We start from the raw sequence: 27,870 nt of genomic DNA on the forward strand, positions 1-27,870 counted from the left end.
GTCCACCTCCGCCGCCACGCTCACCCCCCCCATCTCACTCCCCCCCCTCTCTCTCACCCCCCACCTCTCTCTCAGTCCCCCCTCCTCTCTCTCCCCTCCTCCCCGACTCTCTCCCCCCTCACTCCACCCCTCCGCTCTCTCCTCCCCTCCTTCGGCCATCCTCCTCTCTCGATCTCCCCCCCCTTCTCTTCTCCTCCTCCCTCTCTCTCTCTCTCTCTCCCCCTCTCTTTCTCTCTCTCCCCTCCTTCCTCTCTCTCCCCTCCCCCCTCACTCCCACCCTCCCCCCTCCTCTCTCCCCCTTTTCTCCCCCCTCTCTCTTCTCCCCCTCTCCCCCCTCTCTCCCCTCTCCCCCCCTCTCTCCCCTCCCCCTCTCTCTCCCGCCCTCCTCTCTCTCCCCCCTCTCCTTCTCTCTCTCCCCCCTCCTTCTCTCCCCCTCTCTCTCCCCCTCTCCTTCTCTCTCCCCCCTCCCCTCTTCTCTCTCTCCCTCCCCCCCTTCTCCACCTCCTTCTCTCTCTCCCTCTCTCCCTCTCTCCCCTCTCCCACCCTCCCTCCTTCTCTCCCCCTCTCTCCCCCCTCTCTCCCCCTCTCTCTCTCCCCCTCTCTCTCCCCCTTCTCTCTCCCCCTTCTCTCCCCCCTCCCCCCTTCTCTCTCTCCCTCCCCCCCCCCCTCCTTCTCCACCTCCTTCTCTCCCTCCCTCCCTCTCCCTCTCTCCCTCTCTCCCTCCCTCTGCAGATCTGCCCCCCGTCTCGCCCGCTGTCCCGTGTAGCGGTGGTGATGACCATCACGGTATACGGCCCGTGTGGCCAATGTCCGTTTCTGCAGCTTCTCCAAGCTCCTGGTGCTGTGGAAGGGCAGCATCTACAAGCTGCTCTACAAGGAGTTCTTGGTCTTCTCCTTCATGTACGCTCTGCTCAGTGTCGCCTACAGGTCAGTCCACGCGTCCCGGTCAAGGGCGGACGCAAAATGCTGGAGTAACTCAGCGGGTCGGGCAGCATCTGTGGAGAACATGGATAGGTGACGTTTCAGGTCTGGACGCTTGTTATCACTGAAAGATGGCGGAGGTGGGGGGGTTGAAGAGCTGAAGGCGAGAAAGACCAAGACTATTCAAGATGCAGCGGTAGAGTTGCTGCCTCACAGCGAATGCAGCGCCAGAGACCCGGGTTCCGGAGTTTGTACGTTCTCCCCGTGACCTGCATGGGTTTTCTCCGGGTGCTCCGGTAAATTGTCCCTGGTGTGTGTGGGAATGTGCTAGAGTACAGGGATCGCTGGTTGGCACGGACACGGTGGCCAAAGGGCCTGAAGAAGGGTCTTGACCCAAAACGTCACCCATTCCTTCTCTCCAGAGATGCTGCCTGACCCGCTGAGTTACTATGTCTATCTTCCGCCTGTTTCCACGATGTTGCCCTAAAAAAACTTTTTAAAAAACTTAACACTTTATAAAACCCTCCTTTCCAAACACATCCAGTAACCCATGCCAAACTGTGCATGTTAGGGTAATGGAGAGTACTGTTAACTAGTCACTAGTTAAGTGTTAACTAGTCACTAGTTAAGCATTAACCAGTCTCTTGTTAAGTGTTAACCAGACACATTAAGCATTAACCAATCACTAGTTAAGCATTAACCAGTCATTTGTTAAGTGTTAACCAGGCATGTTAAGCATTAACCAGTCACTTGTTAAGTGTTAACTAGGCACATGAAGTGTTAACTAGTCACTAGTTAAGCATTAACCAGTCACTTGTTAAGCATTAAACTGGCATGTTATGTGTTAACCAGTCACTAGTTAAGCATTAATGTCACTTGTTAAGCGTTAAACTGGCATGTTAAATGTTAACCAGTCACTAGTTAAGCATTAACCAGTCACTTGTTAAGCATTAAACTGACAAGTCAAGTGTTAACCAGTCACTAGTTAAGCAATAACTAGTTAAGCATTAACTAGTAACTAGATAATTGTTAACCAGTTAATATTTAAGTGTTAACTAGTCACTAGTTAAGTATTGTGATGGAGGTCATCCATGTGCTAGACATCTGTGGCTCAGACAAGATCTGACTTCAGCCAGATAATGAGGCGGTGAATTGGCCGCACAGACACTAGGCAGCCATTTTGTTCAACTGAAGTTCCATCTGAGTCAATCTCCTCCAGTCTGAAGAAGGGTCTCGACCCAAAATGTCACCCATTCCTTCTCTCCACAGATGCTGCCTGACCTGCTGAGTTACTCCAGCACTTTGTGTCTACCTTCGGTTTAAACCAGCGCCTGCAGTTCCTTCCTGCACTCCTCCCCCCCCCCCCCCTTTCTCTGTGACCCTCAAAAGTGTATTTTATCCAGTTCCTTGTTGGAAGATGGTCATAGTGTCACACAGCACGGAAACAGGCCCTTCGGCCCATCTCATCCACGCCGACCAACATGCCCCGTCTGCACTAGTCCCACCTGCCCACGTTTGGCCCATATCTCTCCAAACCAGTCCTATCCACGTAACTGTCCAAATGTCTTTTATATTAAAGGCGGTCACGGTGGCTCAGCGGTAGAGTTGCCGCCTTACAGCGAATGCAGCGCCGGAGACCCGGGTTCCATCCCGACTACGGGTGCCGTCTGTACGGAGTTTGTACGTTGTCCCCGTGACTTTTCTCCGAGATCTCCGGTTTCCTCCCACACTCCAAAGACGTGCAGGTGTGTAGATCAATTGGCTTGGTAAATGTAAACATTGTCCCCAGTGGGTGTAGGATGGTGTTAGTGTGCGGGGATCGCTGGGCGGCGCGGACCCGGTGGGCCGAAGGGCCTGTTTTCTCCAAACTAAGCTAAATGTCTCAAAACAGAACAATGAAATTCTTGCTTGCAGCAAGACCACGAGTTTTAAACGCACAGTAGATAATATAAAAATAAACCAAAAAAAATGTTTGATACATTAAAAACACCAATATAAAGCCCAAAGTCCTTGGTTCAAGAGGCTGCAGATGAGCAAAACACAATGTGCTGGAGGAACTCAGAGGGTCAGGCAGCATCTGTGGAAGGAATGGGAATCAATCTGAAGAAGGGTCTCGACATTAAACGTTGTCTGTCCATTTCCCTCCACCGATATAAAATCTTGAGAGTGTACAAAATCATGAGAGGAATAGATCGGGTAGATGCACAGAGTCTCTTGCCCAGAGTAGGGGAATCGAGGACCAGAGGACATAGGTTCAAGGTGAAGGGGAAAAGATTTAATAGGAATCTGAGGGGTATCGTTTTCACACAGAGGGTGGTGGGTGTATGGAACAAGCTGCCAGAGGAGGTAGTCGAGGCTGGGACTATCCCAACGTTTAAGAAACAGTTAGACATGTACACGGATAGGACAGGTTTGGAGGGATATGGACCAAGCGCAGGCAGGTGGGACTAGTGTAGCTGGGACATTGTTGGCCGGAGTGGGCAAGTTGGGCCGAAGGGCCTGTTTCCACACTGTATCACTCTATGAATCTGTGAGATGCTGCCTGACCCACTGAGTCACTCCAGCACTTTGTGTTCTGCTGAATTCTACAGTCTATAGGCGACTCCGGACTGTCAAAGCTGCCACAGCCAGACATAAAAACAGCTTTTCACCTCGAGCAGTACCTCTACTCAACAACCAAAAGTCTGCAGCCTCCTTGTGCTCTGGTATTTTATTTCATTCTTCGCGTGTTTAAATTGTAATGTTTTATTTTGAATTGTTTACTGTATGTTCGTGTTGTTACTTGCGAGCAAAGCACCAAGGCACATTCCTTGTATGTGTACATACTTGGCCCATAAATATATTCAGTTCAATTCAAGGTTGAACAAGCTGTTTCTAAATGTAGAACACGGAAAAGTACAGTAGATGATCAGGCCCTTCAGCCCACAATGTCCTCTCCAAATATGATGCTGGGTTAAACTAATCTCCTCTGCCTGCTCGTGATCCATACCTAGGGTTACCAACTGTCCTGTATTAGCCGGGACATCCCATATTTTGGGCTAAATTGGTTTGTCCTGTACGGGACCGCCCTTGTCCCGTATTAGGCCCGGGCGGTACTGTAGGCCCGGACGCTGTAGGCCCGGATGCTGTAGGCCCAAACACTGTAGGCCCGGGGGCCGCTGTAGGCCCGGACGCTGTAGGCCCGGACACAGTAGGCCCGGGCGCTGTAGGCCCGGACGTTGTGGGCCCAGACACTGTAGGCCCAGACACTGTAGGCCCGGGGTCTGCTGTAGGCCCAGGCACTGTAGGCCCGGGGGATGCTGTAGGCTTGGACGCTGTAGGCCTGGACGCTGTAGGCCTGGACATTGTAGGCCTGGACGCTGTAGGCCCGGATAATGTAGGCCCGGGGGCCGCTGTAGGCCCGGACAGCGCAGACTAACGAAGTGTGTTCGGGGAGCGGGGCTGAGTGTGTTCGCCTAACGGAGGTTGCCTAGCAACCCGCCTCCCAGCCCGGGCGGCAGCCATTGTTGGAGCGGGAGCACGTGGCCGCTGGCTGGGTGAGGTCACGTGGGGCGTGGGGCGGTGACGCCACCTTGTCTCGTATTCGGGAGTGAGATAGTTGGCAACCCTAATCCATATCCCTCCATTCCAGCATATCCAAGCGCCTATCTAAAAGTCTTTTAAACACCACTATAGTCTCTGCCTTCACCACCACCCATGGCAGCACGTTCCAGGCACCCACCACCCTCTGTGTAAAGAAAGCCTGCCCCACACATCTCCTTTAAACTTTCCCCCTCTCACCTTAAAGCAAAGCCCTCTAGTCTTACGCTGAGATAAACGTTCTGAGCTTGTGACCTTTAGCATCCATTGGGTCAGTGAACGTATTGCTTCCAAGTCCTTGGAGCCTGTAAACAAATACAGATTGTACATCTTTGCGTGGGATTGCTGTAGGAAATGATAGCACTGCGAATATTTTTAGATGAGGGGAACTTGAAGTTATTTGGCTTCAGTGTAAACTGTTCCCCCCTGTTTGCAGGAACTCAGGCACTAAAACTGCGCTGGTCATTAGTTTAGAATGATCAGCCATGATCACATTTAATGGCGGTGCTGGCTCGAAGGGCCGAATGGCCTCCTCCTGCGCCTATTGTCTATTGTCTATTGTTTAAGACAGACACAAAATGCTGGAGAAACTCTTCTCTATTTTCTATGTTTCTATCGAGTCCAGAACCAGGGGCCACAGTCTTAGAATAAAGAGGAGGCCATTTAAAAACTGAGGTGAGAAGGAACTTTTTCACCCAGAGAGTTGTGAATTTGTGGAATTCTCTGCCACAGAGGGCAGTGGAGGCCAAATCACTGGATGGAATTATGAGAGAGTTCGATAGAGCTCTAGGGGCTAGCGGAATCAAGGGATATGGGGAGAAGGCAGGCACGGGTTACTGATTGTGGATGATCAGCCACGATCACAATGAATGGCGGTGCAGGCTCGAATGGCCGAATGGCTTCCTCCTGCACCTATTTTCTATGTTTTCTATGTTTCGAACTCAGCGCGTCAGGCAGCATCTCCGGAGAGAAGGAATGTAAAGAACGTTTCGTTGTAAAGAAGGGACTCGACTCAAAATGTCATCCATTCCTTCTCTCCAGAGAGGCCGCCTGGCCCGCCGATTTTGCGTCTTTCTTCAGTGTAAACCAGCATCGGCGGTTCCTTCCTACGCACCAGTTATTAGTGTAGTTTAGAGATTCAGCATTGAAACAGGCCCTTCGGCCCACCAAGGCCGTGCTGACCATCGATCTCCCGATCGCTCTAGTTCTCTGTTATCCCACTTTCTCATCCACTCCCCACACATGAAGGGAAATTTTACAGAGGGGCCGATTAACCCACAAGCCCGCACGTCTTTGGAGTGTGGGAGGAAACCGGAGCACCCGGAGAAAGCCCACGCGGTCAAAGGGAGAACGTGCAAACTCCACAAAGACAGGGCCCGAGGTCAGGATTGAACCTGGGTCACTGTCGCTTTGAAACAGCCGCACTACCAGCTGCGTCACTGCGTTGCATTGGATTACCTTTCTTTCTTACTTCAGTTTAGTTATGTTTATTGTCACGTGTATCGAGGTACAGTGAAAAGCTTGTGTTGCGCGCTAACCAGTCAGTGGAAAGACAATACATGATTACAATCGAGCCGTCCACAGTGTACAGATACAGGATAAAGGAATAACGTTTAGTGCAAGACAAAGTCCAGTAAACTCCGATTAAAGATAGTCCGAGGGTCACCAATGAGGTCGATAGTAGTTCAGCACTGCTCTCTGGTTGTGGTAGGATGGTTCAGTTGCCTGATAACAGCCGGGAAGAAACTTCGAGCCAACACCGCCATTCAATGTGATCATGGCTGATCATCTAAAATCAGTACCCCATTCCTGCTTTCTCCCCATATCCCTTGATTCCTTTAGCCCGAAGAGCGAAATCTAACTCTCTCTTGAAAACGTTTAGAGTATCGTGTTCAGTTTTGGTCATTCAGCTACAGAAAAGATGCCATTAAACTGGAGAGGGTGCAGGGAGGATTAGTTTCAGTTTAGTTTAGAGACACATCACGAAACAGGCCCTTCGGCCCGCGCCGACCAGCGATCGCCGCACATTAACACTATCCTACACACGCTGGGGACAATTTTTACATTTACCAAGCCAATTAACCTACAAACCTGCACGTCTTTGGAGTGTGGGAGGAAACCGAAGATCTCGGAGAAAACCCACGCAGGTCACGGGGAGAACGTACAAACTCCGTACAGACAGCGCCCGTAGTCGGGATGGAACCCGGGTCGGCCATTTAGAACGGAGATGAGGAAAAACTTTTTCACCCAGAGAGTTGTGAATCTGTGGAATTCTTTGCCTCAGAAGGCAGTGGAGGCCAATTCTCTGGATGCTTTCAAGAGAGAGCTAGATAGAGCTCTTAAGGATAGCGGAGTCAGGGGGTATGGGGAGAAGGCAGGAACGGGATGCTGGAGTAACTCAGCAGGTCAGGCAGCATCTCAGGAGAGAAGGAATGGGTGACGTTTCGGGTGGAACCAGGGTCTCCGGCGCTGCATTCGCTGTGAGGCGGCAACTCTACCGCTGCGCCACCGTGACCGCCCTAAAGATGTTAAAGGAAAGATACAGAGAAGATTTACGAGGATGTGGCCAGGACTCGAGGGCCTGAGCTACAGGGAGAGGTTGAGTAGGCTGGGTCTCTATTCCCTGGAGCGCAGGAGGATGAGGGGTGATCTTATAGAGGTGTACAAAATCATGAGAGGAACAGATAGTGTGAATGTACAGAGTATTTTTCCCTGGGACGTTGAGGACTTGAGGTGATAGGGGAAAGATTTAATGCATAAAAACCTATCTCTTAAACTTCATTATTTGCATGCATGTAGTATAAGATCAAATTTATGCAAGCTAATGGAAAAACAGGTCTTATATTGAAATTGAATCCTTTTGATTGTAAGAACATTTATTTATTTTGATATACTGTGCTAGAAATATTTCTGATTTGTAAAGATTACTTGTAATTTTGGCAGAGAGAGTCAGAATTAAAGGGCGCTCATTTAGAAAAGAGGTGAGGAGGATCTTCTTTAGTCAGAGGGTAGGTAATCTGTGGAACTCATTGCCAGAGAGGGCAGTGGAGGCCAAGTCAGTGGATATTTCTAAGGCAGAGAGAGACAAATTCTTGATTAGAATGGATACCAAGGGTTATGGGGAGAAGGCAGGAAAATGGGATTAGGAGGCAGAGATCAGCCATGATTGAATGGTGGAATAGACTCGATGGGCCAAATGGCCTAATTCTTCTCTTATAACTTGTGAACCTGTGAAACCTGAACGGTAATCTCGTTACTCATGGAACAAGCTGCTAGAGGAGGTCGTTGAGGCTCGTACAGTTGCATCATTTACAAGTTAGTTGGACAGTACATGGATAGGTTAAGAGGGATAGAAGCCAAATGGGCAAATGTGGTTAGTGTAGATGGGGCGGCACGGTGGCGCGGCGGTAGAGTTGCTGCCTCACAGCGCCGGAAATCCGGGTTCCATCCCGACTACGGGCGCTGTCTGTACGGAGTTTGTACGTTCTCCCCGTGACCTGCCTGGGTTTTCTCTCAGATCTTCAGTTTCCTCCCACACTCCAAAGACGTTAGCTAATTGGCTTCGGTAAAATGGAAAGTTATCTCCAGTGGGTGTAGGATAGTGTTAGTGTGCGGGGATCGCTGGTCGGCGCGGACTCGGTTGGCCGAAGGGCCTGTTTCCGCGCTGAATCTCTAAAGTCTAAAGGAAGTAGTTGAGGCAGGAAAAATGGCAACATTGAAAAGCCATTTGGACAGGTACATCTGTGGAAAGGGCGGGAGGGATATGGGCCAAGCGCGGGCAAATGAGACTAGTGTAGATGGGGCATTTGGGATGGCATGAATGAGTTGGGCTGAAGGGCCATGGTTCCATTCCGTATTGGCATTGGCTTGTACACACTGGAATTTAGAAGGATGAGAGGGGATCTTATCGAAACGTATAAGATTATTAAGGGGTTGGACACGTTAGAGGCAGGAAACATGTTCCCAATGTTGGGGGAGTCCAGAACCAGGGGCCACAGTTTAAGAATAAGGGGTCGGCCATTTAGAACGGAGATGAGGAAAAACTTTTTCACCCAGAGAGTTGTGAATCTGTGGAATTCTTTGCCTCAGAAGGCAGTGGAGGCCAATTCTCTGGATGCTTTCAAGAGAGAGCTAGATAGACAATAGACAATAGACAATAGGTGCAGGAGTAGGCCATTCAGCCCTTCGAGCCAGCACCGCCATTCAATGCGATCATGGCTGATCACTCTCAATCAGTACCCCGTTCCTGCCTTCTCCCCATACCCCCTCACTCCGCTATCCTTAAGAGCTCTATCCAGCTCTCTCTTGAAAGCATCCAACGAACTGGCCTCCACTGCCTTCTGAGGCAGAGAATTCCACACCTTCACCACCCTCTGACTGAAAAAGTTCTTCCTCATCTCCGTTCTAAATGGCCTACCCCTTATTCTCAAACTGTGGCCCCTTGTTCTGGACTCCCCCAACATTGGGAACATGTTATCTGCCTCTAATGTGTCCAATCCCCTAATTATCTTATATGTTTCAATAAGATCCCCCCTCATCCTTCTAAATTCCAGTGTATACAAGCCCAATCGCTCCAGCCTTTCAACATACGACATTCCCGCCATTCCGGGAATTAACCTAGTGAACCTACGCTGCACGCCCTCCATAGCAAGAATATCCTTCCTCAAATTTGGAGACCAAAACTGCACACAGTACTCCAGGTGCGGTCTCACCAGGGCCCGGTACAACTGTAGAAGGACCTCTTTGCTCCTATACTCAACTCCTCTTGTTACGAAGGCCAACATTCCATTGGCTTTCTTCACTGCCTGCTGAACCTGCATGCTTCCTTTCATTGACTGATGCACTAGGACACCCAGATCTCGTTGAACTCCCCCTCCTCCTAACTTGACACCATTCAGATAATAATCTGCCTTTCTATTCTTACTTCCAAAGTGAATAACCTCACACTTACCTACATTAAACTGCATCTGCCATGTATCCGCCCACTCACACAACCTGTCCAAGTCACCCTGCAGCGTTATTGCATCTTCCTCACAATTCACACTACCCCCCAACTTAGTATCATCTGCAAATTTGCTAATGGTACTTTTAATCCCTTCGTCTAAGTCATTAATGTATATCGTAAATAGCTGGGGTCCCAGCACCGAACCTTGCGGTACCCCACTGGTCACTGCCTGCCATTCCGAAAGGGACCCATTTATCCCCACTCTTTGCTTTCTGTCTGTCAACCAATTTTCTATCCATGTCAGTACCCTACCCCCAATACCATGTGCCCTAATTTTGCCCACTAATCTCCTATGTGGGACCTTGTCGAAGGCTTTCTGAAAGTCGAGGTACACCACATCCACTGACTCTCCCTTGTCAATTTTCCTAGTTACATCCTCAAAAAATTCCAGTAGATTTGTCAAGCATGATTTCCCCTTCGTAAATCCATGCTGACTCGGAATGATCCCGTTACTGCTATCCAAATGCTCAGCAATTTCGTCTTTTATAATTGACTCCAGCATCTTCCCCACCACTGATGTCAGACTAACTGGTCTATAATTACCCGTTTTCTCTCTCCCTCCTTTCTTAAAAAGTGGGATAACATTTGCTATCCTCCAATCCACAGGAACTGATCCTGAATCTATAGAACATTGAAAAATGATCTCCAATGCTTCCACTATTTCTAGAGCCACCTCCTTAAGTACTCTGGGATGCAGACCATCAGGCCCTGGGGATTTATCAGCCTTCAGTCCCATCAGTCTACCCAAAACCATTTCCTGCCTAATGTGGATTTCCTTCAGTTCCTCCATCACCCTAGGTTCTCCGGCCCCTAGAACATTTGGGAGATTGTGTGTATCTTCCTCAGTGAAGACAGATCCAAAGTAACGGTTTAACTCGTCTGCCATTTCTTTGTTCCCCATAATAAATTCCCCTGCTTCTGTCTTCAAGGGACCCACATTTGCCTTGACTATTTTTTTCCTCTTCACGTACCTAAAAAAACTTTTGCTATCCTCCTTTATATTATTGGCTAGTTTACCCTCGTACCTCATCTTTTCTCCCCGTATTGCCTTTTTAGTTAACTTTTGTTGCTCTTTAAAAGAGTCCCAATCCTCTGTCTTCCCACTCTTCTTTGCTATGTTATACTTCCTCTCCTTAATTTTTATGCTGTCCCTGACTTCCCTCGTCAGCCACAGGTGTCTCTTACTCCCCTTAGAGTCTTTCCACCTCTTTGGAATAAATTGATCCTGCAACCTCTGCATTATTCCCAGGAATACCTGCCATTGCTGTTCTACCGTCTTCCCTGCTAGGGCCTCCTTCCAATCAATTTTGGCCAGCTCCTGCCTCATGCCTCTGTAATCCCCTTTGCTATACTGTAATACCGACACTTCCGATTTTCCCTTCTGCCTTTCCATTTGCAGAGTAAAACTTATCATGTTGTGATCACTGCCTCCTAATGGCTCTTTTACCTCTAGTCCCCTTATCAGATCAGGATCATTACACAACACTAAATCCAGAATTGCCTTCTCCCTGGTAGGCTCCAGTACAAGCTGTTCTAAGAATCCATCTCGAAGGCACTCTACAAACTCTCTTTCCTGGGGTCCATTTCCAACCTGATTTTCCCAGTCTACCTGCATGTTGAAATCTCCCATAACCACCGTAGCATTACATTTTTGACACGCCAATTTTATCTCCTGATTCAACTTGCACCCTATGTCGAGGCTACTGTTTGGGGGCCTATAGATAACTCCCATTAGGGTCTTTTTACCCTTACAATTTCTCATTTCTATCCATACTGATTCAACATCTCCTGATTCTATGTCACCCCTTGCAAGGGAATGAATATCATTCCTTACCATCAGAGCAACCCCACCCCCTCTGCCCACCTGTCTGTCTTTTCTATACGTTGTGTACCCCTGAATATTCAGTTCCCAGCCCTGGTCCTCTTGTAACCATGTCTCAGTGATCCCTACAACATCATACTTAAGATAGAGCTCTTAAGGATAGCGGAGTCAGGAGGTATGGGGAGAAGGCAGGAACGGGGTACTGATTGTGGATGATCAGCCATGATCACATTGAATGGCGGTGCTGGCTCGAAGGGCCGAATGGCCGACTCCTGCACCTAATGTCTATTGACATTGTGTGTATGCGTGTATCCATATGTGTGTGTGTCCGTGTGTGTGCCTGTTATTGAGTGCGTGCGTGTGGGAGAGAGGTGGGACATGGAATATTCCTGCAAACAGCTGGATCACTGCATGGTATTTGGGGCAATGGTTGCCAGCTGTTAACAAAGGGAAATCTTGAGTTGAGATTCAGTTGAGTTTATTGTCATGTGAACCGAGGTACAGTGAAAAGCTTGTGTTGCGTGCTAACCAATCAGCGGAAAGACAACACATGGTTACAATCGAGCCATTTACAGTGGACAGACACATGACAAAGGGAATGAATAACGTTATAGTGCAAGATAAAGTTCAATAAAGTCTGATTAAAGATAGTCAGATGGTAGAGGAGATTATGAGGAGTATGGTTAAAGTAAGAGAGACACAAAATGCTGGAGTAACTCAGCGAAGGTATTTATTCACAAAATGCTGGAGTAACTCAGCGGGTCAGGCAGCATCTCGGGAGAGAAGGAATGGGTGACGTTTCGGGTCGAGGCCCTTCTTCAGACTGATGTCAGGGGATCACAGAGGAGTGAGAGAGCATGTTGCTAAACTCTCGTCGAAGAGAGGAGAAGAACTTCTTCAAAGTCGACATACCTTGAGGAGAAATCGCAGTGGAGCGGCAGGTAGTGAAGGGAAATAACTGCAGATGCTGGTACAATTCGAAGGTATTTATTCACAAAATGCTGGAGTAACTCAGCAGGTCAGGCAGCATCTCAGGAGAGAAGGAATGGGTGACGTTTCGGGTCGAGACCCTTCCTCGGACTGCCTGTAGAAGGGTCCTGACCTGAAATATCACCCATTCCTTCTCTCCTGAGATGCTGCCTGACCCGCTGAGTTACTCCAGCATTTTGTGTCTCTCTTCGGTATAAAGCAGCATCTGTAGTTCCTTCCTACGCGTTCAAGTAAGAGATGTTGCTGTTGGAGTAGAGGTTTAATAGAGTAATGCGTGATTGCAGAATCACCTTCCTGACCTGTACACATAGAGTGGCCTGGCTTGGGCGCCATCTTGGATCGGTATTTCAATGTTTGAGTTAACTCCATGGATTTGAGGATTTGAGTATAGGAGTAAAGAGGTCCTTCTGCAGTTGTGCAGGGCCCTGGTGAGACCACATCTGGAGTATTGTGCGCAGTTTTGGTCTCCTAATTTGAGGAAGGACGTCCTTGCTATTGAGGCAGTGCAGCGTAGGTTCACCAGGTTAATCCCTGGGATGGCGGGACTGTCATATGAGGAAAGTATGGAAAGACTGGGCTTGTATTCACTGGGGTTTATAAGGATGAGAGGGGATCTTATAGAGATGTGTAAAATTATAAAAGGACTGGACAAGCTAGATGCAGGGAAAATGTTCCCAATGTTGGGGGAGTCCAGAACCAGGGGCCACACAGTCTAAGAATAAAGGGGAGGCCATTTAAAACTGAGATGAGAAGAAACTTTTTCACCCAGAGAGTTGTGAATTTGTGGAATTCTCTGCCACAATCCTCTACTGAGAGGCCAAATCACTGGATTTGGAGAGAGTTAGATAGAGCTCTAGGGGCTAGTGGAATCAAAGGATATGGGGAGAAGGCAGGCACGGGTTACTGATTGTGGATGATCAGCCATGATCGCAATGAATGGCGGTGCTGGCTCGAAGGGCCGAAGGGCCTCCTCCTGCACCTATAGTCTGTGTTTCTATGATTTTTAGGTGATTTTTAACAATTTCATTTTAACAAAGGTTTTTGCTGATGGATGATCAGAAGAGGTATTTTGAAAAGCTGGCCTTGTACTGCAACCACTATGCCAATCTCATCCCAATGGCCTTTGTGCTAGGTGAGAGAGCGATGTTCTTTATCCTTCCCCCTTACTGGCTCCAAATCCCTCCTCTCAAACTGAAGATAGACACAAGATGCTGGAGTAACTCAGCGGGACAGGCAGCTTCTCTGGAGAGAAGGAATGGGAGACGTCTCGGGTCGAGGCCCTTCGATCTCAAACGTCGCCCATTCCTTAGTTTAGTTTAGTTTAGAGATACAGTGCGGAAACAGGCCCTTCGGCCCATCGAGTCCGCGCCGACCAGCGATCCCCGCACACTAACACTATCCTACACACACGAGGGACAATTTTTACATTTACCAAGCCAATTAACCTACAAACCTGCACGTCTTTGGAGTGTGGGAGGAAACCGGAGATCTCGGAGAAAACCCACGCAGGTCACGGGGAGAACGTACAAACTCCGTACAGACGGTGGCCGTAGTCGGGATGGAACCCGGGTCTCCGGCGCTGTGAGGCAGCAACTCTACCGCTGCCCAGAGATCTCTTCTCTCCAGATGCTGCCCGACCCGCTGAGTTACTCCAGCTTTTTGCGTCTGTCTTCGGATTAAACCAGCGTCTGCAGTTCCGTCCACACAGACCTCCTCTGAAACCCACCCACCCGTCACCCCCACACCCCACACCCCCCCCCAGCCGGTCGCATCTAGCGGGAGAATGTCATGGAGCTGTCGGGAGGAGAGGGGCTGGTTGTTCTCGGCACGAGTTGTGGGATGGGGGGATTGATGGGGAGGGGGGGGGGGAGGGGCGGTATTGGGAAGGGAGGTGATAGGGGCAATGAGGGGGAGAGGTCTAGGGGGAGTGAGGGGGGGGGCTGGGGCTTGTTGGGAGGGTTATGGGGAGGGGTAGTGGGGTATCTCCAGCCCAGTCCCATCCCCTGAGTGACCGGGTGGTGCTGTGCTGTGACCTTGGTCAAGGAGGTGGGGAGGGGTAGTGGGGGACAGAGGGATGGGGGGGGAGGGGTAGTGGGGTGTCTAGCCCTGTCACCCCCACCCCCGGTGTAATGGGGTGCTGTGTCCCTGGTCTGGGGGGGTGGGGGAGGGTGGGGGGTGTAGGGGTGGGGTGGTGGGGGGGGTGAGGGGTTGGGGGGTGTAGGGGTGAGGGGTGGGGTGGTGGGGTGGTGGGGGGGTGAGGGGTGGGGTAGTTGTATCTCCATCCCTGTCCCCCCCCCCCAGTGTAATGGGGTGCCGTGTGTGCAGGTTTCTACGTGACGCTGGTGGTGAACCGTTGGTGGAGCCAGTACACCAGCATCCCTCTGCCAGACCGGCTGATGTGCGTGATCTCGGGCAACGTGCACGGGCCGGACGAGCGTGGCCGCATGTTGCGCCGCACCATGATGCGCTACGCCAGCCTGTCGGCGCTGCTCATCCTCCGCTCCGTCAGCACCGCCGTCATCAAACGCTTCCCCACCATGGACCACGTGGTGGAGGCAGGTGAGCAACACACCGCATCACAGGCCCAGGGCAGGGGGGGGGGCAAGGGGGGGTACAGGCCCAGAGCAGGGAGGGGTACAGGCCCGGGGCAGGGGGGGACACAGGCCCAGAGCAGGGGGGGGGGGGGCAAGGGGGTACAGGCCCAGGGAAGGGGGCGGGAACAGGCCCAGAGAAGGGGGCGGGCACAGTGGGCAGGAAGGCCCGTGGGGACAGTGGAGTCTCGGGTGTCAGTAGTGTTGCCAACTGTCCCGTATTAGCCGGGGCATCCCGTATTTTGGGCTAAATTGGTTTGTCCCGTACGGGACAGCCCTTGTCCCGTATTATGCCCAGGGGGCGCTTTAGGCCCAGACACTGTAAGCCCGGACACTGTAGGCCCGGACACTGTAGGCCCGGACACTGTAGGCCCGGACACTGTAGGCCCGGACACTGTAGGCCCGGACACTGTAGGCCCGGACACTGTAGGCCCGGACACTGTAGGCCCGGACACTGTAGGCCCGGTCAGTGTAGGCCCGGTCAGTGTAGGCCCGGACAGTGTAGGCCCGGACAGTGTAGGCCCGGACAGTGTAGGCCCAGACACTGTAGGCCCGGACAGTGTAGGCCCGGAGGCCCGGGCGCCGCCTAACGGAGGTTGCGTAGCAACCCCTTTCCCGGCCCGGGCGGCCGCCATTGGTGGAGCGGGAGCAGGTGGCCGCTGGCTGGGTGAGGTCATGTGGGGCGCGGGGCGGTGACGTCATCTTGTCCCTTATTTGGGAGTGAGATGGTTGGCAACCACTAGTGGTGAGGGACCTTCAGACAGGCAGGAGGGTAGTGTGGCAAATGGTCGGGGCGGCTCTCTCCGGGTCAGGGCAGTGGGGGGTGACGGACTGGCAGGAGGGAGGGGAGAGAGATGCAGATGGGCACTAGGCTGGTGAGGGAGACACTGGGAGGCAGGTGGCCATAAGGTCATAAGTAATAGGGGCAGAATTAGGCCATTCGGCCCATCAAGTCTGCTCCACCATTTAATCATGGCTGATCTATCTCTCCCTCATAACCCCATTCTCCTGCCTCCTCCCCATAACCCCTGACACCCGCACTAATCAACAATCTATCTATCTCTGCTGTAAAAATATCCACTGACGTGGCCTCCACAGCCACAGATTCACCACCCTCTGACTAAAGAAATTCCTCCTATTGAGGGCGTGCAGCGTAGGTTCACTAGGTTAATTCCCGGGATGGCGGGACTGTCGTATGTTGAAAGACTGGAGCGACTAGGCTTGTATACACTGGAATTTAGAAGGAATCTTATGGACTGGAATTTAGAAGGGATCTTATCGAAACATATAAGATTATTAAGGGGTTGGACACGTTAGATGTCATAGAGTCATAGAGTGATACAGTGTGGAAACAGGCCCTTCAGCCCACCCTGCCCACACCGGCCAACAATGTCCCAGCTACACCAGTCCCACTTGTCTGCGCTTGGTCCATATCCCTCCAAACCTGTCCTATCCATGTACCTGTCCAACTGTGTCTTAAACGATGGGATAGTCCCAGCCTCAACTACCTCCTCTAGCAGCTTGTTCCATACACCCACCACCCTCTGTGTGAAAAAGTTACCCCTCGGATTCCTATTAAACCTTTTCCCCTTCACCTTGAACCTATGTCCTCTGGTCTCGATTCCCCTACTCTGGGCAAGAGACTCTGTGCATCTACCCGATCTATTCCTCTCATGATTTTGTACACCTCTACAAGATCTCCCCTCATCCTCCTGCGCTCCATAGAATAGAGACCCAGCCTACTCAACCTTTCCCTGTAGTTCAGGCCCTCTAGTCCTGGCAACATCCTCGTAAATCTTTTCTGAACCCTTTCGAGCTTGACAACATCCTTCCCATAACACGGTGCCCAGAACTGAACACAATACACTAAATGGGAGTCTCTGAACGACGGAGCTGTGCATTCTTGCTATTGAGGGCGTGCAGCGTAGGTTTACTAGGTTAATTCCCGGAATGGCGGGACTGTCATATGTTGAAAGACTGTAGCGACAGGGCTTGTATACACTGGAATTTAGAAGGATGAGAGGGGATCTTATTAAGGGGTTGGACACGTTAGATGCAGGAAACATGTTCCCAATGTTGGGGGAGTCCAGAACCAGGGGCCACACAGTTTAAGAATAAGGGGTAGGCCATTTAGAACGGAGACGAGGAAAAACTTTTTCAGTCAGAGAGTTGTGAATCTGTGGAATTCTCTGCCTCAGAAGGCAGTGGAGGCCAATTCTCTGAATGCATTCAAGAGAGAGCTAGATAGAGCTCTTAAGGATGGCGGAGTAAGGGGGTATGGGGAGAAGGCAGGAACGGGGTACTGATTGTGAATGATCAGCCATGATCACATTGAATGGCGGTGCTGGCTCGAAGGGCCGAATGGCCTCCTCCTGCACCTGTTGTCTATTGTGAGCTGGAGCTTATTAGAGGGTGAGCCACCACATGTTGGTATGATCATTGATTTCTCTTACTTCAAGTAACCCTTGCTTTCCCTCTCTCTCCATCCCTCCCCCTTCCCAGTTCTCCGACCAGTCTGACTGTCCCGTGAACTCAGTTGATCTCTATTTGCTCTGTTGTCATCTTCTCCTAGCTAGCAATGATCTATTGTACATCTCCCTTAAACTACACCCTCTTTGATGTCTCCTTCTCACACCTTGCACTTCCTTATCTCTGTGTCTCCCTCTCCCCTGGCCCTCAGTCTGAAATGAAGAAGGGTCTCAATAGACAATAAACAATAGACAATAGTCAATAGACAATAGACAATAGGTGCAGGAGGAGGCCATTCGGCCCTTCGAGCCAGCACCGCCATTCGATGTGATCATGGCTGTCTATCTTCGCGGTAAACCAGCACCTGCAGTTCCTTCCTAGTCTTCGTACCAGATTCACTGACCTCCAGTTGGGTTTCAGTTTGTGTCCCTTCGTGATCACCTTCCCCACAGCCAACAATGGATCATTGTGGGTTCCACCTTCACTTGACCATCGTTGCTGGCTGCGATCAGTCAATAGACAATAAACAATAGGTGCAGGAGGAGGCCATTCGGCCCTTCGAGCCTGTACGCACCACCATTCAATGTGATCATGGCTGATCATTCCCAATCAGTACCCCGTTCCTGCCTTCTCCCCATACCCCCTGACTCCGCTATCCTTAAGAGCTCTATCTAGCTCTCTCTTGAATGCATTCTCGACCCGAGACGTCGCCCATTCCTTCTCTCCAGGGATGCTGCCTGTCCCGCTGAGTTACCCCGGCGTTTCGTGCCCGTACCCGGGGTAAACCAGCGTCCGCGGTTCCTTCCTCTACGTGCTGGTGTTTTGCAGGGTTCATGACCAGAGACGAGCGGAAAAAGTACGAGAGTCTCCACTCCCCCTACAACAAGTACTGGATCCCCTGCGTGTGGTTCACCAACCTTGCGGCCAAAGGGCGGAAGGAAGGGCGGATCAAGGACGACAGCGCGCTCAAATTGCTGATGGAGGTAGGAGCTCGGAGCAGGGCTGGCAGTACCAGGAGCTGGCACTGCCCCTCCCCACACCCTGCTCCCCCTGGCCTCACCAGTGCACACCAACGGGGGCGGCACGGTGGCGCAGCGGTAGAGTTGCTGCCTCACAGCGCCGGAGACCCAAGTTCGATTCTGCCCACGGGTGCTGTCTGTACGGAGTTTGTACGTTCTCCCCGTGACTGCGTGGGTTTTCTCCAGGTGCGTCGGTTTTCTCCCACACTCCAAAGACGTGCAGGTTTGTAGGTTAATTGGCTTCAGTAAAATTGTAAATTGTTCCTGGTGTGTGTAGGATAGTGTTAGTGTGCGGGGATCGCTGGTCGGCGCGGACTTGGTGGGCCGAAGGGCCTGTTTCCGCGCTGTATCTCTAAACTAAACAGTTTACTGTTAGTGGGAGTTCATGTGGACTTAGTCTATGGTTGCCAATTGTCCCGTGTTAGCTGGCACATCCCATATTTCCCTACAAACCTGTACGTCCTGTTTGGGACCGCCCTTGTCCCGTATTAGGCCGGGGGGAGGGCGCAGTAGGCCCAGAAACTGTAGGCCCGGACACTGTAGGCCCGGACACTGTAGGCCCGGTCACTGTAGGCCCGGTCACTGTAGGCCCGGTCACTGTAGGCCCGGTCACTGTAGGCCCGGTCACTGTAGGCCCAGACACTGTAGGCCCGGACACTGTAGGCCCGGACACTGTAGTCCCGGACATTGTAGTCCCGGACACTGTAGTCCCGGACACTGTAGGCCCGGACACTGTAGTCCCAGACACTGTAGGCCCGGACACTGTAGTCCCGGCCACAGTAGGCCCGGACACTGTAGGCCGGACACTGTAGTCCCGGACACTGTAGTCCCGGACACTGTAGTCCCGGCCACAGTAGGCCCGGACACTGTAGGCCCGGACACTGTAGCCCTGGGAGCCGCTGTGGACCTGGACAGTGTAGGCCCAGAGGCCCGGGCGCTAACTAACGGAGGTTGCGTAGCAACCCGCCTCCAGGCCTGGACGGCCGCCATTGGTGGAGCGGGAGCACGTGGGCGCTGGCTGGGTGAGGTCACGTGGGGCGCGGTGCGGGGAACGTCACCTTGTACCTTATTTGGGAGTGAGGAAGTTGGCAACCCTACCTGTGTCCCACTTCTAGATCCCTGGGTTTACAGCTCGGTCAAGGCAGAAGTGCAGTGGCATTGCACAGCATTCGAGAAGCACCTTCAACGACACGTTCAAGCCTGTACCAGGCTGTAACAACGCTATGGGGCCTGTACCTGCTGCAGTTTAGAAGGATGAGGGGGACCTCATTGACACGTACCCAAATTGTGAAAGGCTTGGATAGAGTGGATATGGAGAGGATGTTTCCATTAGTGGTAAGGTTTAGTTTAGATTAGAGATACAGCGCGGAAACAGGCCCTTCGGCCCACTGGATCCGCGCCGACCAGCGATCCCCGCACACTAACACGATCCTACAACCACTAGGGACAATTCACAATTTTACCGAAGCCAATTAATCTACAAACCTGCACGTCTTTGGAGTGTGGGAGGAAACCGGAGCACCCGGAGAAAACCCGTGCAGGTCACGGGGAGAACGTACAAACTCCGTACAGACAGCACCCGTAGTCGGGATGGAACCCGGGTCTCTGGCGCTGTGAGGCAGCAACTCTACTGCTGCACCACCATGTACTCCAGGGCTGTTTGTTGTCAATGTCAACAACATCCATTAGCAACGATGTGAATCAGGTAACTCGGGGCTGAAGCCACTTGGGTTCACAGTGTTGCCTTCTCTGCCGGGGCTGCAGTGTGTGTTAGACAACAGACAATAGGTGCAGGAGGAGGCCATTCGGCCCTTCGAGCCAGCACCACCATTCACCGTGATCATAGCTGATCATTCTCAATCAGTACCCCGTTCCTGCCTTCTCCCCATACCCCCTGACTCCGCTATCCTTAAGAGCTCTATCTAGCTCTCTCTTGAATGCATTCAGAGAATTGGCCTCCACTGCCTTCTGAGGCAGAGAATTCCACAGATTCACAACTCCCTGACTGAAAAAGTTTTTCCTCATCTCCGTTCTAAATGGCCTACCCCTTATTCTTAAACTGTGGCCCCTGGTTCTGGACTCCCCCAACATTGGGAACATGTTTCCTGCCTCTAACGTGTCCAACCCCTTAATAATCTTATATGTCCTCTTGCAGTTCTATCATTAATTTGTTCTACGCACCGTTTCATTTCTCTCAGTTCCCTCTCCCCTGACCCTCAGTCTGAAGAAATTGAACCAAAGCACTATGTCAGGCAGCATCTCAGGAGAGAAGGAATGGGTGACGTTTCGGGTCGAGACCCTTCCGGGTCTCGACCCGAAACGTCACCCATTCCTTCTCTCCCGAGATGCAGCCTGACCCGCTGAGTTACTCCAGCATTTTTGTCTGCCTTCTGACACAATATTAGTTGCCTGTTAACGTTGTGCTTTTTCTGCCTTCACCAGGAGCTGAACACATTTCGAGCAAAGTGCAGCCTTCTCTTTCATTACGACTGGATTAGTATCCCACTGGTATACACTCAGGTGAGGAGGCGTGTTCAAAAACTCCCATCAGCGGCACGGTGGCGCAGCGGTAGAGTTGCTGCCTCACAGCGCCGGAGACCCGGGTTCCATCCTGACTACGGGCGCCGTCTGTACGGAGTTTGTACGTTCTCCCCGTGACCTGCGTGGGTTTTCTCCGAGATCCTCGGTTTCCTCCCACACTCCAAAGACGTGCAGGTTTGTAGGTTAATTGACTGGGTAAATGTAAAAATCATCCCTAGTGGGTGTAGGATAGTGTGAGTGTGCGGGGATCGCTGGTCAGCACGGACACGGTGGGCCGAAGGGCCTGTTTCCGCGCTGTATCTCTAAACTAAACTAAACTAAACTAACCCGGGTCTCCGGCGCTGCATTCGCTGTAAGGCGGCAACTCTACCGCTGCACCACCGTGACCGCTCTACATGTGGGATAGAATGGCACGGATGGTGGGCCGAGGGGCTTGTTTCCGCGCTGTATCTCTAAACCAAACTACAAGGACTCCTCCGCGCCACTTTCCCAGTTAACCCCGTCCCCGGTCTCGGCAGGTGGTGACCATCGCAGTCTACAGCTTCTTCCTCACCTGTCTGATCGGCCGCCAGTTCCTGGACCCTGCCCAAGGCTACGCCGGGCACGACATCGACCTGTACATTCCTGTCTTCACCCTGCTCCAGTTCTTCTTCTACGCCGGCTGGCTCAAGGTGAGTGTCCTCTCTGAAACCCGCTGTGGCCAGGCAGCCCAGTGTCCAGTGGTCCAGGCAGCCCAGTGTCCAGTGTCCGGTAACCCTGTGTCCAGTGTCCTGGTAGCCCAGGGTCCAGTGTCTGGTAGCCCAGGGTCCAGTGTCCTGGTAGCCCAGTGTCCAGGCAGCCCAGTGTCCAGTGTCCTGGTAGTCCAGTGTCCTGGTAGTCCAGTGTCCTGGTAGTCCAGTGTCCAGTGTCCTGGTAGCCCCATGTCCAGGTAGCCCAGTGTCCAGTGTCCTGGTAACCCAGTGTCCAGTGTCCTGGTAGCCCAGTGTCCAGGTAGCCCAGTGTCCAGGTAGCCCAGTGTCCAGTGTCCTGGTAGCCCAGTGTCCAGTGTCCAGATAGTCCAGTGTCCTGGTAGCCCAGTGTCCAGGTAGTCCAGTGCCCAGTGTCCTGGTAGTCCAGTGTCCAGGTAGCCTACTGTCCAGTGTCCAGGTAGCCTACTGTCCAGTGTCCTGGTAGCCCAGTGTCCAGGTAGTCCAGTGCCCAGTGTCCTGGTAGCTTAGTGTCCAGTGTCCTGGTAGCCCAGTGTCCAGTGCCCTTGTAGCCCAGTGCCCAGTGTCTGGTAGCCCAGTGTCTAGTTGTCCAGATAGTCCGAGTGTCTCCAATGAGGTAGATAGTAGTTCAGCACTGCTCTCTAGTTGGTGAGAGGACGGTTCAGTTGCCTGATAACAGCCGGGAAGAAACTGTCCCTGAATCTGGAGCTGAGATCAGTCCCAGTGCAACAGGTAGAGCAAAGGGGGAGATACAGAGTGCAGGATATAGTTCTCAGCATTGTAGCGCATCAGTTCCACAGACAAAGTCCAATGCCCGCAATGGGGTAGAGGTGAATCGGACAGTACCCGAGCTTGTGGAAGATGCCAACGATGTCACATTGAGGTCCAATTATGGATCGAGGACCCTCATGCTATCTTGCCCCCTTTCCCGATACATCCGGGTATCGGCAGCCCATCAGAGCCAGGTTCCCCAGTACAACATATCCCTTCACAATGGAGATAGACACAAAATGCTGGAGTAACTCGGGCAGCATCTCTGGAGAACATGGATCGGCCATGTTTTGGTTCGGGACCCTTCATCGGACTGATTGTAGTGGGGGGTGGGGGAGAAAGCTGGGTTAGTGGTGGGGGCAGGACAAAGCCTGGCAGGTGAACGGCGGCAGTGTGGGAAGGAACTGAAGATGGACACAAAATGCTGGAGTAACTCAGCGGGACAGGCAGCATCTCTGGAGAGAAGGAATGGGTGACGTTTTGGGTCGAGACCCTTCTTCGGACTGAGAGTCATAGAGTGATACAGTGTGGAAACAGGCCCTTCGGCCCAACTCGCCCACACCGGCCAACAATGTCCCAGCTACACTAGTCCCACCTGCCTGCGCTTGGTCCATATCCCTCCAAACCTGTCCTATCCATGTACCTGTCCAACTGTTTCTTAAACGATGGGATAGTCCCAGCCTCAACTACCTCCTCTGGCAGCTTGTTCCATACACCCACCACCCTCTGTGTGAAAAAGTTACCCCTCGGAATCCTATTAAATCTTTTCCCCTTCACCTTGAACCTATGTCCTCTGGTCCTCGATTCCCCTACTCTGGGCAAGAGACTCTGTGCATCTACCCGATCTATTCCTCTCATGATTTTGTACACCTCTATAAGATCACTCTTCATCCTCCTGCGCTCCATGGAATAAAGACCCAGCCTGCTCTACCTCTCCCTGTAGCTCACACCCTCTAGTCCTGGCAACATCCTCGTAAAAGCTTATGTCCACATCTTTGTGACTGGATGCCTTTGATTACAGGTGGCCGAACAATTAATAAATCCCTTTGGAGAAGACGACGATGATTTTGAAACAAACCGTTTGATTGATAGGAACTTTCAGGTAATAGTCGTGGCTGGCAACGAACCTTCAGTGTGGATGGCCGCTGGATATTGGCCAGTCCAGTGTCTGTGTGCTACATTTAATGCTCAGAGGATAAGCACACTAATGCTGTGGAATGTCATGGTACTTCTGTCATAGAAACATAGGAACATAGACAATAGGTGCAGGAGGAGGCCATTCGGCCCTTCGAGCCAGCACCGCCATTCACTGTGATCATGGCTGATCATCCACAATCAGTAACCCGTGCCTGCCTTCTCCCCATATATCCCTTGATTCCACTGGCCCCAAGAGCTCTATCCAACTCTCTTTTAAATTGACACCCAGATACACCTAGAGCTCTATCTAACTCTCTTATAAATTCAGCACGGTGGCGCAGCGGTAAAGTTGCCGCCTTACAGCGAATGCAGCGCCGGAGACTCAGGTTCCATCCCGACTACGGGCGCCGTCTGTACGGAGTTTGTACGTTCTCCCCGTGACCTGCGTGTGTTTTCTCCGAGATCTTCAGTTTCCTCACACACTCCAAAGACGTGCAGGTTTGTAGGTTAATTGGCTTGGTATAAATGTACAAATTGTCCCTAGTGTGTGTAGGATAGTGTTAGTGTGCGGGGATCGCTGGTCTGTGCGGACCCGGTGGGCCGAAGGGCCTGTTTCCGCGCTGTGTCTCTAAAACTAAAAAAAAAATCCATCCAGTGAATTGGCCTCCACTGCCCTCTGTGGCGGAGAATTCCACAAACTCACAACTCTCTGGGTGAAAAAGTTTTTCCTCACCTGAGTTTTAAAGTCCGCGCCGACCAGCGATCCCCGTACACTAACACTATCCTGGTTACACCAACGAGGGACAATTTACACTTATACCAAGCCAATTAACCTACAAACCTGCACGTCTTTGGAGTGTGGGAGGAAACCGAATATCTCTGAGAAAACCCACGCGGGTCACGGGGAGAACGTACAAACTCCGTACAGACGGCGCCCGTAGTCGGGATGGAACCCGGGTCTCCGGCGCTGTGAGGCAGCGACTCTACCGCTGCGCCATCGTGCCGTACGTAGCACAGACGCAGGAGTCAGGGCGGGAGTGGGGTGGGAGTGGGGGCTGTTTGTTGACTGTCTCTCCCCCCTCTCTCCCCGCTGCTTGGCTCAGTTGCTGTGTCCCTCTCTTGCAGGGGTGCATTGACTGTAGTTGTGACTGTTGCATTCAGGTGTCAATGATGGCGGTCGACGACATGTATCAGGATCTGCCGCTGATGGAGAAGGACCGTTACTGGGATGAGTCCAACCCTCGCCCTCCCTACACTGCTGCTACTGTGTTTGTCTTGCAGAAGCCGTCCTTCCAGGGATCCACCTTCGACATGACGTGAGTCTGTGGGACGCGGTAATGTGGCAGCGTGAAGCTCGGTCTGCACGGGACCGACCTTGTCCCATATTAGACCCAGGGGGCGCTGTAGACCCGGACACTGTAGGGCCAGACACTGTAGGCCCGGACAGTATAGGACGGACGCTGTAGGCCCGAACAGTGTAGGCCCGGACACTGTAGGCCCGGACGCTGTAGGCCCGGGGGGGCGCTGTATGCCCGGACAGTGTAGGTCCGGACAGTGTAGGCCCGGACAGTGTAGGCCCGGACAGTGTAGGCCCGGACAGTGTAGGCCCGGACACTGTAGGCCCGGACACTGTAGGCCCGGACAGTGTAGGCCCAGACGCTGTAGGCCCGGACAGTGTAGGCCCGGACAGTGTAGGCCCAGACAGTGTAGGCCTGGGGGCGCGCTGTAGGCCCGGACAGTGTAGGCCCGGACAGTGTGGGCCCGGACAGTGTGGGCCCGGACAGTGTAGGCCCGGACAGTGTAGGCCCGGACAGTGTAGGCCCGGACGCTGTAGGCCCGGACGCTGTAGGCCCGGACGCTGTAGGCCCGGACGCTGTAGGCCCGGACGCTGTAGGCCCGGACGCTGTAGGCCCGGACGCTGTAGGCCCGGACAGTGTAGGCCCGGACAGTGTAGGTCCGGACAGTGTGGACTAAACTAAACTAAACTAAAAATGGGTGTCCTTGTTCATCAGTCACTGAAAGGAAGCATGCAGGTACAGCAGGCAGTGAAGAAAGCCAATGGAATGTTGGCCTTCATAACAAGAGGAGTTGAGTATAGGAGCAAAGAGGTCCTTCTGCAGTTGTACAGGGCCCTAGTGAGTCCGCACCTGGAGTACTGTGTGCAGTTTTGGTCTCCGAATTTGAGGAAGGACATTCTTGCTATTGAGGGCGTGCAGCATAGGTTCACCAGGTTAATTCCCGGAATGACGGGACTGTCGTATGTCGAAAGACTTGAGCGACTAGGCTTGTATACACTGGAATTTAGAAGGATGAGAGGGGATCTTATTGAAACGTATAAGATTATTAAGGGGTTGGACACGTTAGAGGCCGGAAACATGTTCCCAATGTTGGGGGAGTCCAGAACCAGGGGGCACAGTTTAAGAATAAGGGGTAGGCCATTTAGAACTGAGATGAGGAAAAACATTTTCAGTCAGAGAGTTGTAAATCTGTGGAATTCTCTGCCTCAGAAGGCAGTGGAGGCCAATTCTCTGAATGCATTCAAGAGGGAGCTGGATAGAGCTCTTAAGGATAGCAGTCAGGGGGTATGGGGAGAAGGCAGGAACGGGGTACTGATTGAGAATGATCAGCCATGATCACGGTGAATGGCGGTGCGTACAGGCTCGAAGGGCTGAATGGCCTCCTCCTGCACCTATTGACTAACCCCACATCCCCTCTGCTCTAGGATCTCCAAAGACGACATGCACTTTCAGCCGATGGAGGAGATCGAGGAGATGAAGGAGGAAGGGAATTCTCAGCACGTGCGCCTGTTCAGCCGCCTGCTGCCCGCGGCCCCCTCACCCTCTCCGGCCCAGCGCACGGCCCGGCCCTTCCACCTGCTGAAGCGTCACACCAGCGTATCGTCGGATGCCTCCATGTACAGCTGCTTGTGCCAGGACACCCAGTCCACCGTCTGCTCGTGCGGCCCCTACAGCGAGCACAAGCCCCTCACCCAGATACACTTCCTGTCCGAGGACCCTCGGCCGCGGCTCACGGAGAACGGCGGCCTCGCGGGCACGGGCGTGGGCGCGGAGACCCTCAGAGTGGAGCCGGGCAGTGGCGAGGGCGAGGCGGCTCCTCGGAGCCTACTGGAGGAGGAGATGGTCAACTTGGAGATGGACCTCAAGGCCCCTCCATTGTCCACCATCATTATCTCAGACGCTGCAGGGGACCTGATATCCTACCGATCCGATGGTGGGAGGCCGGGTTCCCAGGAGGTCCTGGACTCCAGTTGTCCGTCTATCCCAGGATCCGGAACATCTCAGCAGCCAGCGAGCGACTCCCCCCCATGGCTCAGACCTCCAGTGGCCGCCCTGGCCAGCGCCGCCTCCTCCTCGCCACCAGAGGGCGCCCACACCTACCGCGGCGCCCGCCCCCTCCGCCAGCCCATCCTGTCCCTGTCACCCGCGGTGGAGGAGGCCGGCGAGAAGGCCGACTGGCCTGGGGTGGCCACACGCCCCTTGCGGGCGGACGGCGCCCAGCACAAGAGGAGCTCCCTGCTCATCCCAGAGACGCTGCCGCTCAACGGCGTGGAGGGCGAACACTGAAGTCAACCTCCGTTAGGCGACGCCTGGGCCTCCGGGCCTCCAGGCCTAGACTGTGTGGACCGACACTGTCCGGACCGACACTGTCCGGGCCTACACTGTCCGGGTCAACACTGTCCGGGCCTACACTGTCCGGGCCTACACCGTCCGGGCCTACACCGTCCGGGTCAACACTGTCCGGGCCTACACTGTCCGGGCCTACACTGTCCGGGCCTAGACTGTCCGGGCCTACACTGTCCGGGCCTACACTGTCCGGGCCTAGACTGTCCGGGCCTACACTGTCCGGGCCTACACTGTCCGGGTCAACACTGTCCGGGCCTACACTGTCCGGGCCTAGACTGTCCGGGCCTACACTGTCCGGGCCTAGACTGTCCGGGCCTACACTGTCCGGGCCTACACTGTCCGGGTCAACACTGTCCGGGCCTACACTGTCCGGGCCTACACCGTCCGGGCCTACACCGTCCGGGTCAACACTGTCCGGGCCTACACTGTCCGGGCCTACACTGTCCGGGCCTAGACTGTCCGGGCCTACACTGTCCGGGCCTACACTGTCTGGGTCAACACTGTCCGGGCCTACACTGTCCGGGCCTACACTGTCCGGGCCTACAGCATCCAAAACCAATGTAGCCCAAAATACGGGATGTCCCGGCTAATATGGAACAGTTGGCAACCCTACTTTTAAGAGACTTTTGGACGTGCAGGGATGTGGAAGGCAATTCATTACTTGGCAACTTTGT

At 52.8% G+C, this 27,870-nt stretch overlaps 1 protein-coding gene across 1 annotated transcript; it reads left to right on the top strand.

Annotated features, from left to right (window-relative positions):
- The first annotated feature begins 793 nt into the window (after positions 1–793).
- LOC144610661 (bestrophin-2a-like) lies at positions 794–27,505 on the top strand. The gene is made up of 9 exons (XM_078429530.1): positions 794–927; positions 13,355–13,449; positions 14,643–14,876; positions 18,206–18,360; positions 20,839–20,916; positions 21,456–21,608; positions 23,437–23,517; positions 24,678–24,868; positions 26,275–27,505. The coding sequence occupies exons 1-9, from the start codon at positions 899–901 to the stop codon at positions 27,134–27,136; spliced, it is 1,878 nt and encodes a 625-aa protein (XP_078285656.1). The 5' UTR covers positions 794–898; the 3' UTR covers positions 27,137–27,505.
- Positions 27,506–27,870: the final 365 nt, after the last annotated feature.

The sequence above is a fragment of the Rhinoraja longicauda genome, chromosome 37 (assembly GCF_053455715.1).
Source record: "Rhinoraja longicauda isolate Sanriku21f chromosome 37, sRhiLon1.1, whole genome shotgun sequence".
Lineage (NCBI taxonomy): Eukaryota > Metazoa > Chordata > Chondrichthyes > Rajiformes > Arhynchobatidae > Rhinoraja > Rhinoraja longicauda.